The 17,037-nt window shown below is 39.8% G+C and overlaps 1 protein-coding gene across 2 annotated transcripts in view; it reads right to left on the bottom strand.

The window, feature by feature from the left end:
* LOC149472142 (forkhead box protein K1-like) overlaps positions 1-17,037 on the bottom strand; it is a 165,156-nt gene that overhangs the window by 34,952 nt on the left and 113,167 nt on the right. For both annotated transcript variants that reach the window (XM_089691603.1, XM_089691607.1), the window contains exons 7-8: positions 9,604-9,873; positions 5,392-5,619 (exon numbers count right to left, since the gene is read on the bottom strand). In XM_089691603.1, the coding sequence (XP_089547729.1) occupies positions 5,392-5,619; positions 9,604-9,873 (498 nt within the window). The remainder of the gene's footprint in view (positions 1-5,391; positions 5,620-9,603; positions 9,874-17,037) is intronic.

The following is a 17,037-nucleotide window of genomic DNA, read 5'->3' as shown; positions in this document are numbered from 1 at the left end:
CTGGCTTCCCATTGCTCAAAAGATAAAATTCAAAACATTAACATATAAAGCCATTTATAACTCTGCCCCAAATTACATCACCAATCTTGTCTCCAAATATTACCCAAACTGTACTCTCCGCTCCTCGCATGACCTACTACCCTCTAGCTCCCTGGTCTCCTCCTCCCATGCTCATCTCCAGGACTTCTCCAGAGCTTCCCCCATCCTCTGGAACTCTCTACCCCAATTTATCAGACTATCGCCTACTCTGTTCACATTTAGGCGATCTCTGAAAACCTCTCTCTTCAGGGAAGCCTATCCTGCCCTCAGCTAATAATGGAATCTTCTATTCCTCCTACCAGTCCACCCCCCACATTTATTACCTTTTGTACCACTAGCCCCTCCCTCTTAGATTGTTAGCTCCAAGGAGCAGGGCCCTCCTAACCCTCTTGTTTTGAACTGTATTGTCGCTGTATTATCTCCCGTTATATTGTAAAAGTGCTGAGCAAACTGTTGGTGCTATATAAATCCTGTATAATAGTAATAATAATAATAATCTATGTTGCCTGGCCCATTAGGGGTCCAGGCTTCACCCATCACAGTAGGCATGCCCTCAATGAAAAATCTCCTTCTGCCACACAAAGTAGGAAACACAATATACTCAAGGCGAAAAGCCTAGACCACTTTGGGCAAAAATAAGAGGTCCACAGTTTCAAAACCACCTTGATAAAATCATACTCTTTCAGTCGAAGTGATGGCAAAAGGAAAGCTTATCTTAGGATAACAAAGTCAAGGAAATGATCCAAACAGGTTCAATACTAACCTATCTAATACTAACTGACAATACTAGATTTAATTCTCCAGCCTGGAGTGTGGTCAAACAGGGTGAGCAACATGTACATCCCCTTGAAGGAAAGTATGAATCAGAAAACTATTAGTAAGATGATGAAAAAGAACAGACAGGACAAACACCGGACCCTTGATAGTGCTAAATCCAAATGTTGTTAGGAAATGACATGTGCCCACCTTCAGGAGCGTGATGCGCAGATATGTGATTTGTATACACAATGATCAGTAAGGTAGACAGACACACACTGTTTTTTATTTAAATGTATGGATTATTAAACCACTTCCCGACTGCCCTATAGTAGTACTGCAGGGATGCAAAAAAATCACGTCTATATACCGCTATTGGCTCCTTGGCATGTCAACTGCCGATTCTCGGCAGGGACTTGGTGATCGTCAGCGGAGCTCTCTCCCCCATCAGCATGACAAGCTGCTTTGTATTGCTCTGCACAGCAAAGCTATACAAAGCAGCTTGCTTCCCCAGTAAAACACACACAGCACACAGTTAACCCTTTGATCGCCTCAGATGTTAATCCCTTCCTGCCCAGTGTCATTAGTAGTGTCAGTGCTTTTTATTAGCACAGATCACTGTATTAATGTCACTGGGGATGTCAGTGGCAGTTAGTCAGTTCTCCCCCCAGTGTCAGAATGCCCACCGCAGTCTCGCAATAAGTCACTGATTGCCGCCATTACCAGTAAAAATAAATAAAAATTCCAGTATAAATTCCGACATTTTTGTAGATGCTATAACTTTCACGTAAAAAATGGCCTGGTCAGGAAGGCGGGTAAATCCCCTGGAGGGCAAGTGGTTAAAGACACATTTTTAGAAATTAGAATATGGACAGGATAAGTTATGCATTGAGTTCACAACTACTTTAATGTCAGCTGCCGGTAGGTCCCTACTTAGGGATTTTACCAATAGGTAAATATTGGGAAAAGAGTGCAGAGGCAAGTTTGGTTTGACGAGCAAAACCAATAAAGGAGTAAGATGAATCAAGTAATTGCTTCCAACTGCCTATCAATGGGGAACGTCATAAACAGTCTACTATGAGAATGGTCAAGGCTTTATGTATGCGAGACCACTTGTTACAAGAAGAGTAGACAAGCTATTTGTCACTTTTTCATTTAAGTTTGCAGATGCAGTATATAGCATGTGATTAGTGAACATAGCAGCAAATAATACCAGACATTGAATCTAGAACTGGGTCCTGCAAAAAAAACAGCAGGTAGTTAGTAAAAGCAGTCAACAGCAAGTCTTTAAGGAAATCAGTAACACGTTTTCAGTCATTGCACCCAAAACAGTGTACTGCTCATACCAGCAGGTAGTTGAACAGCAGAAGAAGTGTGTTGCATCCAGTTGATGAATTTTCAATGGAGTATTATAGGTACTGCACCAAGAATTGTGTGGAATCTGCTGTACAGGATGCCAGACACTGTACCCACAGCAGCGTTCTGCACATAGCAGGCAGTCTGCTTTGACAGTCATTTATCAGCCTCTTGTTTGCAGACCTTCCCTAAGGGGCCCTGGACTCTTAATAATCGTCTAATAACAGCACAATCTGGCATTCTAATTGGAACAGGTAGCTTAGGTAGAAGTTGTAGAAGGATCATAGGCAGTTAGACTTTAACATTTATGCTTTAGATCTTCTCTAACTTGTACTGGGTAACTTTTTAACTATGGATCCTCCTTTACAAGGAGAAGGAGCAAGCTAGTCATCCATTCTCAACCATTCGTGTACCAAGATAAGGGATGCAGCCCATATAAAGCCATTGCACAGACAAAATTTCACTCAAGCCACAGTGATCCCAGGGTAGTCTGTGAAAGGTGCAATGTACTATAGTATCTGGAAGTAGAACTAAAAGTCCAAACAGGGCTGAGGGGACACCTCCAGCGTAAACGCAACGAGTGGCGGACACAGAAAACACTTACCATTCCCCTGCAGCTGGCACAGGGCCAGGGCTCAAAGTCACTTACTCAAATTCCATGCTGCATTATTATCAGAGAAGGAGGCAGGAATGTTAAAATAGCGGTTTGGGTAGAAACAGCGCCTGGGTGCTGGACTTACAGTTTCTCTGTTTCTCATAGCAGAAATACAACCCAAGATAGTGATAAAAAAGCAGGGCTCTCATATATGGCCAGCTTAAAAATTACAATAAAATATAAGGCAAGCCTCAGCAGAAATGGACAGTTTTAACCCCTTCACAATGGCTAGTCAGCTACATCTGCTTCAGGAATAAATACAACACTTGTAGCATTAGTGAGTCTTCAGAGACAGGAATAGGGACACTGCCGAAAACCTGATACCTCTTCTTCAGAGAATCCTGAGAAATACTGATCTGACCTGAAAACGAAGTACTGTGCTAAATGGAACGCTGGAAAACTTAAAAAATTCATGGTTGTCAGAAGGAACACCAGTATACCTAACGTTCAAGTTTAGAACTAATTTTTTAAAAAATCAGCACAAGAAACAGTACTTACATTTAATCTGCCCGGTGCTGGTACCAACTGTCATATTTGAAATCCTCTGTCCTCTGCCCCCCAATACCCCGCAGCCGCAATCTTCCAGTGCTGCAGGTGTTAAAAGTGCCAGGATCGGTCACAGGCACTCACCAAGAATGCAGACTGTGACCACCCTTTCCACCACCCGTCCTCCATTTATAGAAGCTGTACTATAGCTTCCATGAATGAAAAGCACTCATTTATCTGCCCATCCTCCAGTCATAGATAGTTCTTCATTCATAGAAGCTATAGTGCAGCTTCTATGAATGGAGGAAGGGGGAAGAAAGAGCAGGCATAGTCAGCACTCTTGTTGAATGTCTGTGACAGTTCCCCTCAGCTCTATTAACCCACTCAGCAATGGGAGATTATAGTTGCTGGGTATGAAGAAAGAGGGTAGAGGACAAAATATTTCAATTATGACAGTCTACACAAGCATAAGGGACACTTTGGATTAAAAGTAAGTATGGTCCTTTGTGCTGATTTTTTACCTAAACTTAGGTTTAATGAATTGGGAAAACATGTGCTCATTGGCTGATGGAAGATATTTCCAGGCTTTGAGTAACCAGCTTGAATCTACCAGCAGCTAATGATCATAGAAAAATCTTCCAAATGAACAGAAAAAACTTCAGAACTGAAGAAAACCCATCCAATCTCCTTAGGATACTAAGCAAAACAGCAATTTTGAGGTAGTAAGTGTAATAGCCTTAAAGTGATACTAAAATGTACAGTTTTTATTTTTTAAAAATAACAAACATGTTATATACTTGCCTGCTCTGTGCAGAGCAACTGCAATCTTCCTCATCTTGGGTCCCCTGCCCAGTGCCCCCATAGCAAACTGCTTGCTGTGCAGGCAATCATGCATGTCCTGTTCTTTGTGTCCAAAAGGGGCTCAGCCCCACCCCCTCCTCACTGGCTTTGATTGATAGCAGCAGGAGCCAATGGCTCTTGCTGCTTTGTCTCAGCCAATGAGGAGGCAGAGAGCTGGGAGATCAGCAACTCTCATGCACATCGCTGGATCTGTATCGGGCTCAGGTAAGTATTGGGGAGAGGGGGGGTTTAGGGGGAAATTGCACGCAGAAGGTTTTTTTACCTAAATGCATGACCTTCAGCCTTCATAACCACTTTAAGTCTAGGTTCACATCTAAGCGTTTTGCAGAAACACACTACAGTCCATTTAACATGATTTCCTATGGAACACGTTCACATCTCCGTGTTTTCACCCAGGGCGTTTTTTGGAAAGGGTCACAGACTTTTTTAAAGGCAAAAGGTTGCATTTTTGGTTCTATAGAATTCAATGGAGACGCTGCAAAAAAGCATGTAGTGCGTTTTTGATGCTTTTTGTATTTTAGTCTGCCTAGCAACAAGAAAAAAAAAAACACATCAAAAACGCACACAAAAAGCAATGCAAAAATGGATCAAACGCAAACTGCATAGGTGTGAACCTAGTCTTAGTGGGCTGGCCTTCAGTTTGCGATGTGCTTAGTGCCCATTTCAACTGTAGGTGACAGTATAACACTATGTTGCTTATTATGATCAAAGCTGTGTTTTGCAGTAGACGATAGGAGAGAAAAAAAAAGTTTTGACTTTACATGAATTTTAACATCTCATTATTAAAAATATTTTTCTAATTACAAAAATATCTACTTAAGAAAACATAGAACAATTGTTTGAAATAAAATAGATCTAAAATTTGGTCAAGGAGTATGTGGTTCATTGTCTTTTGCACCTGAAATAGACCATCCCAAGCCATCTATTGTACTGCAAGTCCACCAGTCATTGCAACATATTAAAATATGCTTAGGCACACACTCTAAAAAAACAAATACAAAACAAAAAAAACGTGTTCATTGAAAACCAGCAAACCTTACAAAGAATGAAGATGAATCAAAGAGCAGTCTAAAAGCCTATGCATGGCTTTCAGATATATATTTTAGCTACCAGGTTGGAGTTTGATGAGGGGGGGCACATGATCCATAAATAAACAGCTGTCATGAGGTAACTGTACATAGCCTATGTGCAATTTTCCATTTCCTTCTGAGCAGAACTGCATATTTTCAAATTCATACCATAAATACTTCCGGCTAGACTGGCAGTAGTCATTTCTTTTCCACTTGTGTTCAATGGTGGTGGATGATTCTGCATTAAACTGAGAGGAGCAGCAGGTTGTAAGAGGGTAAGTTTTTGCCCAGGAATGCCTTGAGACAAAGGACTTGCCACTGTCTGAATAACTCTGCTAGCAGTGGGAAGAATAGGAACTGTGGGAAAGGTTATAGTGTTTATGTCTTCTTTTGCACCTGCAAAATGATAGAAAACACTGTCAGGATATCTATTATCACAGCATACGCTTTCATTTTAGAACATCAGCTCTGTAATAGCAATATAAACAATAGTTATTTTTGCCAATCCAATAAAAATCGTTCATGTTTTAAGTTCTGCCTGTCTGTTCGCAATCTCTTAACTTCCTGGATTCCTTGTGTGCTTTGCAGCTTTTCCAATAAGTGCACATTGCAATATTGGAAAACATTTACATTTTTGTCTACACTGATCGGGTACAGTATTGCTGAACAAAATCTTATTCATGTAAAGCGTATCTAAACCCAAAATTAAAAATGTAAATTTATGACAGCTTTCCAATTCTTAGATGTGGTTCCTGCATTCGTTTTTTTTTTCAGGCTTTTCCCTTATTTCCATCTTATGATTCTGCCAAAAACACACTTTGAGTCCTAGGGCAACAATGCTTACTATACAGTATGGAATATTAGCATTGTTACCCTAGGTTGCTTTCCTGATCTGGACTATAAACACTGCCCCTCCTTTCTCCATCTCCACTACAGAGGGGCATTGCTTTGCAGTTCACAGATGACAGCTAAGAAAGCGGTTAACATTATTTGATATTTCAGTTCAGTCCACAGGCAGTTACAAGGATACAAAATTCCTGATGAAAGATCAAAAGATTTTTTTCTATATTTTCATAAAATATATTTAACCTTAATGTGTACTGTATGTAAACCTTAAAAATATATTTCCACCAAACAATTCTCAAACATGTTAAGCTGCTAAATGTATGTTTTTCTATACCATGTGCCGCATTATTACATATAAATACCTCATGATGTTGGCAGTCCTCTGTATTGTGTTCAGACCTGTGGTAGCATTGACAGACATACAGTGTCCCCCAGTGGGAACAGCAGCCTGCAGTTGCAAAATTAGCCTGTGACATCACAGGATGATATGCCCCTGGCCCAGCACTCCTGGGAGTGATTGATGGCGGTTCTCAGCATCAAGAGATGATAGTCCTGATATGTCACTTGCCCAGTCCTGCCAGGAGTGACTGACAACAGCTCCCAGCACCAATGGTTGACAATGATAACATGCCCCTGGCCTAGCCAAGAGTGATTAACAGCAGCCCCTGGCATTTAGGGATGATAGCACTGACATGTCCTCTTCCCAGCCTTGCCAGGAGTGACTGTAAGCAGCTTCTGACAGCAAGGGAGGATAGAACAAATACATCAATGGCACTGGCTGGATGCTGTAAACCAGGGGTGTCAAACTGGTGGCCCTCCAGCTGTTGCAAAACTACAAGTCCCATCATGTCTCTGCCTTTGGGAGTCATGCTTGCAACTGTCAATCTTGCAATGCCTCATGGGACTTGTAGTTTGGCAACAGCTGGAGGGCCATCAGTTTGAAACCTGGGCTGTAAACGGAATCATGCCAAACTCAGCATAGATGCAAAGGAGCTGCTTCTGTCACATGAACACTCTGAAATACTGTGAAATATGATATGTGCACATTTCGAAATTAAAAAAAAAAAAAAAAAGGATGATGATTTTGGTACCACCAAGGACTGCAATAAAGATATCTTCAAACTAATGCAGCCACCACATATGACAATGTGTGAGCTGCAAAGTTTTAAAGTTTTGTTCTGGGGTTTCAGATATATTGTATTGTACAACCCCAATTCCAATAAAGTTGAAATGCTGTATGAAATCTACATAAAAAAACAAAATACAATGATTTGCAAATCGCATAAACACATTTTAATCACAGCAGAAAATAGAAAACATATCAAATATTTAAACTGAGAAAATGTACAATTGAAAGAAAAAAATTAAAGGTCATTTTCTTTTTTTCTTAGAGAGTCAGAGTTCACCAATCTGTGAATAGCTGCGTCTAAAAATTGTCGAACAATTTCAGAATAATGTTCAACATAAACTTGCAACCACTTTAAATAGTTCATTATCTACAGTACATAATATATCAAACGATTCTGAGAATCTGGAGAAATCTCTATGCGCAAGGGATAAGGCAGAAATGCAATATTGGATGATTGTGATCTTCTGGCCCTTCTCAGGGCCGGCCAGAGATCATTTAAAGGATAAATTCACCTTTTCACAAAAAATAGCAAATGCTAATTTTTTTGCAGGTAAAAAAATGTGCATTTATTATTTTTTGTTTTGGGATCCTGTAAATCATTGCACCAGCAATCAGCAGATTGCTGGTGCTATGTAGGTCTCCTGCAGACCTGTCAGTATATCTGCTTGCCCGTACAGGATGTAGGGTGACGCAGGTATACTGGCAGGAAGAATCAATGAACTACCACAGTGCTAACAGCTCCGTGGCAGTTCATTGAGAATTACAAGCAGACAGTCGATAAGGCTGTCGGGACTTGTAGTTTCTTCATTCAAAGTGGACTGTGAATGAGTGTTATATTGAATAGGACCCTAACCAAGAAAAACTAGTGGGGCTTTAGAGGTACCAAACCATATCAATAAGCATAAGTCATCCAAAAATATAATGACAGTTTGTAAAATTTACCACCTTTTTATTAGGTTAAAAAGAACCACCAACAGGTGGAGCATGATCATCAAACATATACTGTGAAGGACTGACATGGCAGGGCAGGCTCATCTGCTGCAAAGTGGAAAATCTTTCTATGGTCAAACAAATCAACATTTGACATTCTTTTTGGTAACCACAGGCACCGTGTCCTTCGGACTAAAGAGGAGAGGGACCTTCCAGTTTGTTATCAGCACTCAGTACAAATGTATGCATCTCTGACGGTATGGAGGTGTGTATGGAATGGGCAGCTTGCATATCTGGAAAGGCACCATCAATGCTGAAAGATATATCCAGGTTTTAGATCAGCCTCCTGACGATTGAGGCATGTTGCTACCATCAATTTAAAAATTACCTTATTTTTTTTCTCAAAATGGTACATTTTCTTAGTTTAAACATTTATTATAAAATTGTTTTCTATTTTCTGTTGTGAATAAACTATGGGTTTATGAAATTTGAAAATCATTGAATTCTGTTTTTATGTAGATTTTACACAGCATCATACATTTTTTGGGAATTGGTGTTGTACATTCATGCAAGTATTACCTTTGTGAAGACTAATTCATTGCTTTATAAACAGAGCAAAAAGGGTACTACAAGTAGGATTCCACAGCACCGTATTTGAAATACAAACAGCAATAAGTTAAATTTGAATAGAAGCTACATTTCATTGATCACAATGGCTGCAGAGATGACAAACGTTTGATGAAGAAAATTAAAAACAAATACAGGAAAAATATCTGAGCATATGTACCCTTAGTAAAGCTTAATACACAAGATCAGAAAATTGTATGAAAAATACTGCTTTGAAGCAATCAATCATACTATAATCTGATCATTAGTACACAGCTTTTGTCCAAAAATATTTGAAGGGACAAGCAGGAAAATTTTTCCTACGATTCCAGATCACATGATTTTCCTTTAATCAGTACAGTTTTTGTCCAAAAATACAATACAAATACATTACATCACTTCCAAATTTTTATTCTGTTGTACAATAATTTTCGTAACTTTAGTAATCTCTTCACTTTCGATAAGAGACTAGCAAGCAAACAAAAAACCATTTGTCTGATCATCTCAACATGTGTATGGAGTTTTAGTCACTGCACTACTGTATAAACGTAAAGTCTCAGTACTATGGATAGACATACCTGGCTCACTAAAATCAAGCAGTGCCAAATAACCTCTGTGCATCTGTGAAATGATCTTCCACCACTATGCAGAAAATGGATAAATCTATTGGCACAAGCATGCCAACTTATACCATCAGACAAGTTGGACAGAACACTACAACAGGTCTATATGGTATTTTATTCATACAAGGAAATGCAAATCTCTTATTGCCCAGTCACAGATTGATAGTTTTGCACATTTCAAAGAACCACAGTAAATATTAAACATAAGCACATTTAAAATTATTTAAACAACCACTATTTACTAACCTCTGACAGGAACGCCACAATCCATGAATGTTCCATGTACCTCACTAGTAGGTCTTTGGTTTGCAGTAATGTATCCATTTGCAGAATTGGTGGGTGTTGTTAATACCTGGACCATTGTGACCGTAGGAACCTGCTGCACAACATGTATAGCATGACTTGTGGGCTGTGAGGTCATGATTGAAGCAGACATGTATGTCAAAGGCTTTGCCACAAAACTTGCAGTCTGTGCAGGTTTGGCCATAATAAGTGGCTGGGCACTCACTGGGGAACCTGAAATTGAGAAAACAATTCATTATGTTTCTCAAATAGGTATTTCTTATTTGAAACCTCACGAAACAAAACACAATGATCACTGTTTAAAACGACTCACAAAAGTATTCCTGTTCACTGCAGAGTAGACATGTGCAAATGATGTAAATGTGTTGTTTTCTCTTTTCTAATATACAGTGCTCAGCATAAATGAGTACACCCCAACAGATTTGTCAGACAATCTTTACTTTCCTTTCAGAATTAACATTTTCTATGGGACACTATACTACAAAATACTCCCACAAATGCGCGCCATTGATTGCGAACAAGATTTGTTAATTTGCACACACATAAAAGTATTTTTCCTAACAAATTCATTCAAGACCATGTTGCAAAAATGAATACAACCCAATGAAAGTCTTAGGAGCAAAGCTAAATTTTACACAACAAAATCCTAATTAACAAGATTCAACTACAAGTGAGTCTAATTATTCATTAAACAGGTGTCCAGCAGACACCCGATTATAAAAGGACATTACTTCACAAAGAAAACCCCTTCCCATTTCATGTTGTCAGCAATGGCACCACATGGAAGTGAAATGTCACAAGGCCTGAGAAAGAAAATAATTTCTTTACACAAGAAAGGTGAAGGCTACAAGAAGATCAGCAAAGCTTTACTTAGCAGTCAGAATACAGTATCGAAAGTGACACAAAAATGTAATAAAGATGGAACTGCAAACATCTTACAGAGACCTCATGCCATCCACGGAAGTTATCAGCTCCACAGGAGCGTCTTCTGATTAAAAGAGTTGAAGAAAATCGCCATGCAAGTCCATTGCCGTTAGCTAATTAAGCAGAAAACCAACTTGGGGTGATTGTTTCCCGTGACACAATATGGCATACACTGCAGAGGAATGGCATGCATGGGCGTCATCCACGAAGGAAGCCTCTCCTAAAGCCCATGCACAAAACAGCCCGCCTAGAATTTGCCAGGGCCACGCTGAAAAAGAAGACTACTGGAACTCTACTCTTGAGGAATGAGACCAAGATAAATGTTTTTGAAACGGATGGCTTCAAAACTGTATGGGGTCGCAAAGGTGAGGAGTACAAAGAAAAATTCATGGTGCCAACATTGAAATGTAATTGTGGCAGTGTCCTTCTGTGGGGTTGCATGAGTGCTGCTGGTGTCAGGGAACTGCATTTCATTGATGGTATCATGAATTCACAGATGTACTGCTCTACAGTATATTGAAAAAGAAGATGCTACCATCATTCCATGTCCTTGGTCATCCTGCACTTCTTTAACATGACAATGATCCAAAACACACATATAAGGCCACTGTTGCATTTCTGAAGAAGAACAGGGTGAGGGTGATGCAGTGGCCAAGTACAGTTGTGTTCAAAATAATAGCAGTGTGTTGAAAAAAGTGAATAAAGCTCAAAATCCTTCTAATAGCTTTTATTTCCATACACACAAATGCATTGAGAACACTACACATTCTATTTCAAATCAAAACATGAAGAAAAATATATAAAATTTATGTTGTTCCTCTAAAAAAATTGAAGAAAAGTGAATATTAGACTGTTGAAAAAAATAGCAGTGTTTGTATTCTTCTTTACAAACTCAAACATTCACTATATAAACTGAAAAATGTTTGAAAATTTTGCTTTCCTTTGAATCACTTAATTAATATTTAGTTGTATAAGCACTGTTTCTGAGAACTGCTGTACATCTGTGTTGCATGGGGTCAACCAACTTCTGGCACCTGTGAACAGGTATTCCAGCCCAGGATGATTGGACTACATTCCAAAACCTACTTCTCTATTTCTTGGTTTTGCCTCAGAAACTGCATTTTTGATGTCACCCCACAAGTTTTCTATTGGATTAAGATCCGGGGATTGGGCTGGCCACTCCATAACGTCAATCTTGTTGGTCTGGAACCAAGATGTTGCACGTTTACTGGTGTGTTTGGGGTCATTGTCTTGTTGGAAAAACCATTTTAAGGGCATTTCCTCTTCAGCATAAGGCAGCATGACCTCTTCAAGTATTCTGATGTATTCAAACTGATCCATGATCCCTGGTATGCGATAAATAGGCCCAACACCGTAGTATGAGAAACACCCCCATATCATGATGCTTGCGCAACCATGCTTCATTGTCTTCACAGTGTACTGTGGCTTGAATTCAGTGTTTGGGGGTCGTCTAACAAACTGTCTCCGGCCACTAGACCCAAAAAGAACAATCTTACTTTCATCAGTCCACAAAATGTTGCGCCATTTCTCTTTAGGCCAGTCAATGTGCTCTTTGGCAAATTGTAACCTCTTCAGCACATGTCTTTTTATCAACAGTGGGACTTTGCGGGGGCTTCTTGCAGATAGCTTGGCTTCACATAGGCATCTTCTAATTGTAACAGTACTCACAGGTAACTTTAGACCTTCTTTGATCTTCCTGGAGCTGATTGTTGGCTGAGTCTTTGCCATTTTGGCTATTCTTCTATCCATTCGAATGGTAGTTTTTCGCTTTCTTCCACGTCTTTCAGGTTTTGGTTGCCATTTTAAAGCATTTGCGATCATTTTAGCTGAGCAGCCTATCATTTTCTGCACTTCTTTATATGTTTTCCCCTCTCCAATCAACTTTTTAATCAAGGTACGCTGTTCTTCTGAACAATGTGTGGAACGACCCATTTTCCTCAGAATTTCAGAGAGAAATGCACTGTAACCAGCATGTACAACATTTGCTGCCTTTCTTCCTTAAATAAGGGCAATAATTGCCACCTATTTTTCAAAGAATGAATGACCTCACTAATAGAACTCCACACTGCTATTATTTTGAACATGCCCCTTTCAATTAGTGATTCAATTACACAGAATCAACAGCATGCATGTCATGACTGTTGGGTCTGTTGGATTTCTATTACTCTACTACACCTGCTAGTAAATTATTTGCCATGTAGAAATATCATTTCTACCAAAAACAGTGATTGATCAGGTTAGTGATGTCTGACTGCTATTATTTTGAACACAACTGTATTTCTCCTGATCTGAACCCAATCAAACACCTATGGGGAATTTTGAAGAGACAAGTTGAGCATCACTCTCCATCCAGCATCCAGGCTCTAAAAGAGGTCGTTCTTGAAGAATGAAAAAAATAGATTTTGCAATATGTTGCCAACTTGTTCATTCCATGCCAAGAAGACTTGGTGCTGTCCTTACAAATCACGGAGGCCATACACTAGATGTAGTTTTTGTTGTGGAGTATATTCATTTTTGCACCAAATAATTTGAGTAAAACTGAAGATTTTGTAATCTAAGTTATATTCTTAACCTTACTTTCACGTAATGATATAAACCTTGTTCTATAAAACATTTGTCAAAAATTTGGAAATTATTCTTGTGTTCATTGAGATATTGATTGAAATCTTACTTTTCAAACGGGGTATACTCATTTATGCTGAGCACTGTATATTGGCATGTAAGAAAATTAAAGTGTCAGAACGTATATATCATAATCATCACAAAGTCAAAACCTCAAAACACTTCAAGTGATCGTAAAGCTTATTTTTTTTTATAAAATAACAAACATGTTATACTTGCCTGCTCTGTGGAATGATATTGCACAAAGCGGCCCTGATCTTCCTCTTCTTGGGTCCCCCACTTGCGCTCTGGGCTCCTCCTTTTCTCTGTGTGCTACTATAGGAAGCCACTTCCTGTGGTGGCATACACCAGACTGTGTGCATCTCAGCCCCGCCTCCCGCTCTCTCCTCAGGATTTGCATGACAGAAGCAGGAGCCAATGGCAATGTTAGCAGCAGTAGCCAAGGAGCCAATGGAGGGAGTGGGGAGCAAGGCTGTGCTGCGCTGTGTGCTTCTATGGATGCCCACAGCCCAGCTGGGGAGCATGCCCTCACAGGTGCCCTCATAGCACACAGCTTGCTATGGGGGCATTCGTAAGATGAAAAGGCAGAGAGAGCCAGCGGGGGACTTCAGAAGAGATTGGAAAGGGACTGCTCTGTGCACAGAGCAGGTACAGTGGATACAAAAAGTCTACACACCCCTGTTAAAATGTCAGGCTTCTGTGATGTAAAAAAATTAGACAAAGGTAAATCATTTCAGATCTTTTTCCACCTTTAATGTAACCTATAGACTGTACAACTCAGTTGAACAACAAACTGAAACATTTTAAGTGGAGGGAAGTAAAAAAAAACTAAAATAATATGGTTGCATAAGTGTGCACACCCTTAAACTAATACTTTGTTGAAGCACCTTTTGATTTTATTACAACACTCAGTCTTTTTGGCTATGAGTCTATCAGCATGGCACATCTTGACTTGGCAATATTTGCCCATTCTTCCTTGTAAAAACACTCCAAATGTCAGATTGCGAAGGCATCTCCTGTTAGATATGTTACTTAAAGGATCCCTCCATAAAGATTTGATGAGCTTTGTGACACAGATCAACACAGAGGTGGAAAACTTAGGAGAGCAGGCGTCATACGTGGAAACTAAAATGGGGGATTTCGCCACTGCTCATAACGAATTAGTGGACAATGCAGTTGAGGATGAGCTGAAAGCACTAAAAGGTGAAAATGGTGGATATTGAGGACCGCTCACGCAAAAATAATATAAAATTTAGGGGGATTGGCGAAAATACATCTGTCACAGATCTCCGCAAATATATTCAACAAATGATATCCACACTACTGCCGCACACTCCGAATAGGGAAGTAGTGGTGGATAGGGCACATAGACTGCCAAAACCCTCCTTCCTCCCAGATCATGTCTCTTGGGATGTGATCACGAGAATCCATTTCTATCATGTGAAGGAGGAATTAATGCTATTCGCGCGAAAGAATAGCCCACTTCCAGCGTCTTACAGCGGGATCTCCTTGTTCACAGATCTCTCTCAACACACCATATCAGCTCGCAAGAAATTGATTTCTCTCATGAAACTACTGCGCAACAATAACATCAAATATCAGTGGGGTTTTCCTACCAAATTACTAATCACAAAAGATAACCGAGTACACACGGTCACTTCTGAGGAAGATGTCTTTCAGCTTGGTAAAAAATGGGGACTTATCCCTGTAGACAAAGAAATTGTAACTACCAAACCCTCCCCCAGGAAAATTCCTTCAGAGTGGGAAAAAGCAGCGGGACGATGTCCATTGCTGCATCAAACTACAACCTCCTGTGCCTTATGTTTTGCCCGATGTATGTTTAGATAGCAGTGTTTCAGGCTGCATGCCTCGATACTTCTCCCCATCCAGTCAAGTGATTAGTTTCAGGCGAACTTATATGTTATACCCTTTTGTTAAGTTCTCTCTCTCTCTTTTTTCAGTGTTTTTCTCAAGAGCAGCATCACCATTTATATCGCTGGATCTCAGCGGGTCATCTAGAGTTGATTTTCGAGGGACGCACTTCCTTCTCCTAAGATGGCAAACCAGGGTCAATGTAAGATTATATTTCCAGCTTTTAAATCCTGTCATGCTATTTTCACTTCCACCACTTGAGGGTGACCACACCTCATAATTCCAAGCTTTCTCATGGTCTTAAAAGATTATCTCTTTGAATGCTCATGGCCTCAATAGTCCTTTCAAACACCAAATGATGTGGAAGGAAGCTCAACGGCTGCATGGCGATGTGATTTGTGTTCAGGAAACACATTTTTCATCATCTAAAGCTCCATACTGCTCTAACTGCTTGTTCCCACATATTTTCACTTCCAATGGCCCTGCTAAGAAGTGCGGTGTATTAATTGCAATTCGTGACTCTTTCACTTTCTCATTACAGTCCCAGGTGTTAGACAACAAGGGCAGATTTCTCATCATTGTCTGTGAAATTAACAAAATTGCCTACACCATTGTGAATCTCTATGCCCCTAATACCCATCAGGTTCACTTTTTCAATCGCCTACGGCAAAAAGTGGCAAAAATTCAAAGGGGTTTTTTGATTTATTGCGGAGACTTCAACGCTATTATTAACAACTCATTGGATATTTCCAATCCCTCAGGGCATTTGAGACAGTCCTTAGCTCAGACCCTCACGGAAGCCAATCTTTATGACCCCTAGAGATGTCTACATGCTTCTGAAAAGGACTATACGCATTACTCAGCACCCCATAAATCTTATTCCCGAATTGATTTTTTCCTCACTGATGTCCAATTGCTACAAAATATTTCTAAAGCTGAGATACATCCGATGACGTGGTCGGACCACGCTCCTATTTCTCTGAGCATTAAGGAGACTTTGAAATCGAATCTCGTAGATCACAGGCAGTGTTCTTGGCCTTGGTCGCCAAGAAAGCTTTTGATAGGGTTCACTGGCGATATTTATACGCTAGTTTGGTATTAATGGATATATAAGATCGGCTATTATGGCACTTTATACGGTCCCCACTGCTCGGGTCTTTATGTCCAATGCGATATCGGAACCCTTTAGCAATACTAATGAACCACGTCAGGGCTGCCCGCTATCTCCCATTATCTTCTCCTTAGTCACGGAACCATTAGCAACGGCGATACGTGATAATACACAGATTTCGGATATTCGCGTTGTGGATACTTTCCATAAAATTGGTTTATTTGCCGATGATGTTATACTTACTGTTACTGATCCCGTGCAATCGCTTACAGAAATATCTTCCTCCTTGCAAGCCTTTAGTACAGTCTCTTATTATAAACTTAATGTTTCGAAGTCATCTGCCCTACCGATAACTATAACGAAAAATCTTTTAAAATGAACCTAAAGCTAAATTCCCCTACAGCTGGACCTAGAAGAAATTAGATTACCTTGGCATATTTATTTTGTCTCCGACTTCTAACACTTTTAAGGATAATTTTGAAAAGCTATACCAATCTGTTTTAGCGGAGTTACAGCGACTCAATAAATTTGAAACATCTTGGCTAGGCAGAAAAGCCGCTTTTAAGATGCTGGTTTTTCCCAAAATATTATACCATTTTCGAACAATTCCAATTGTTATCCCTCATGCTTATTTTAATAAATTGGAGGTGGCTATTAAGAACTATATATGGCAAGAGAGAATTTCTTTCTTGTCCCTCTCTAGACATACGTCTAGAGGGGGGATCAGCCTTCCAGTGCTTTCCAGCTATTACTATGCCTCTATTTTGGACCAACTTCCGGCGTGGTTCACCTTTTCAGACAAATTATGGGTGCAAATTGGGAAATCT

Source organism: Staurois parvus, unplaced genomic scaffold (genome assembly GCF_062004578.1).
Source record: "Staurois parvus isolate SC_StPar_1 unplaced genomic scaffold, SC_StPar_1.0 ptg000022l, whole genome shotgun sequence".
NCBI lineage: Eukaryota > Metazoa > Chordata > Amphibia > Anura > Ranidae > Staurois > Staurois parvus.
This window is presented reverse-complemented; position numbering and strand designations above follow the sequence as displayed.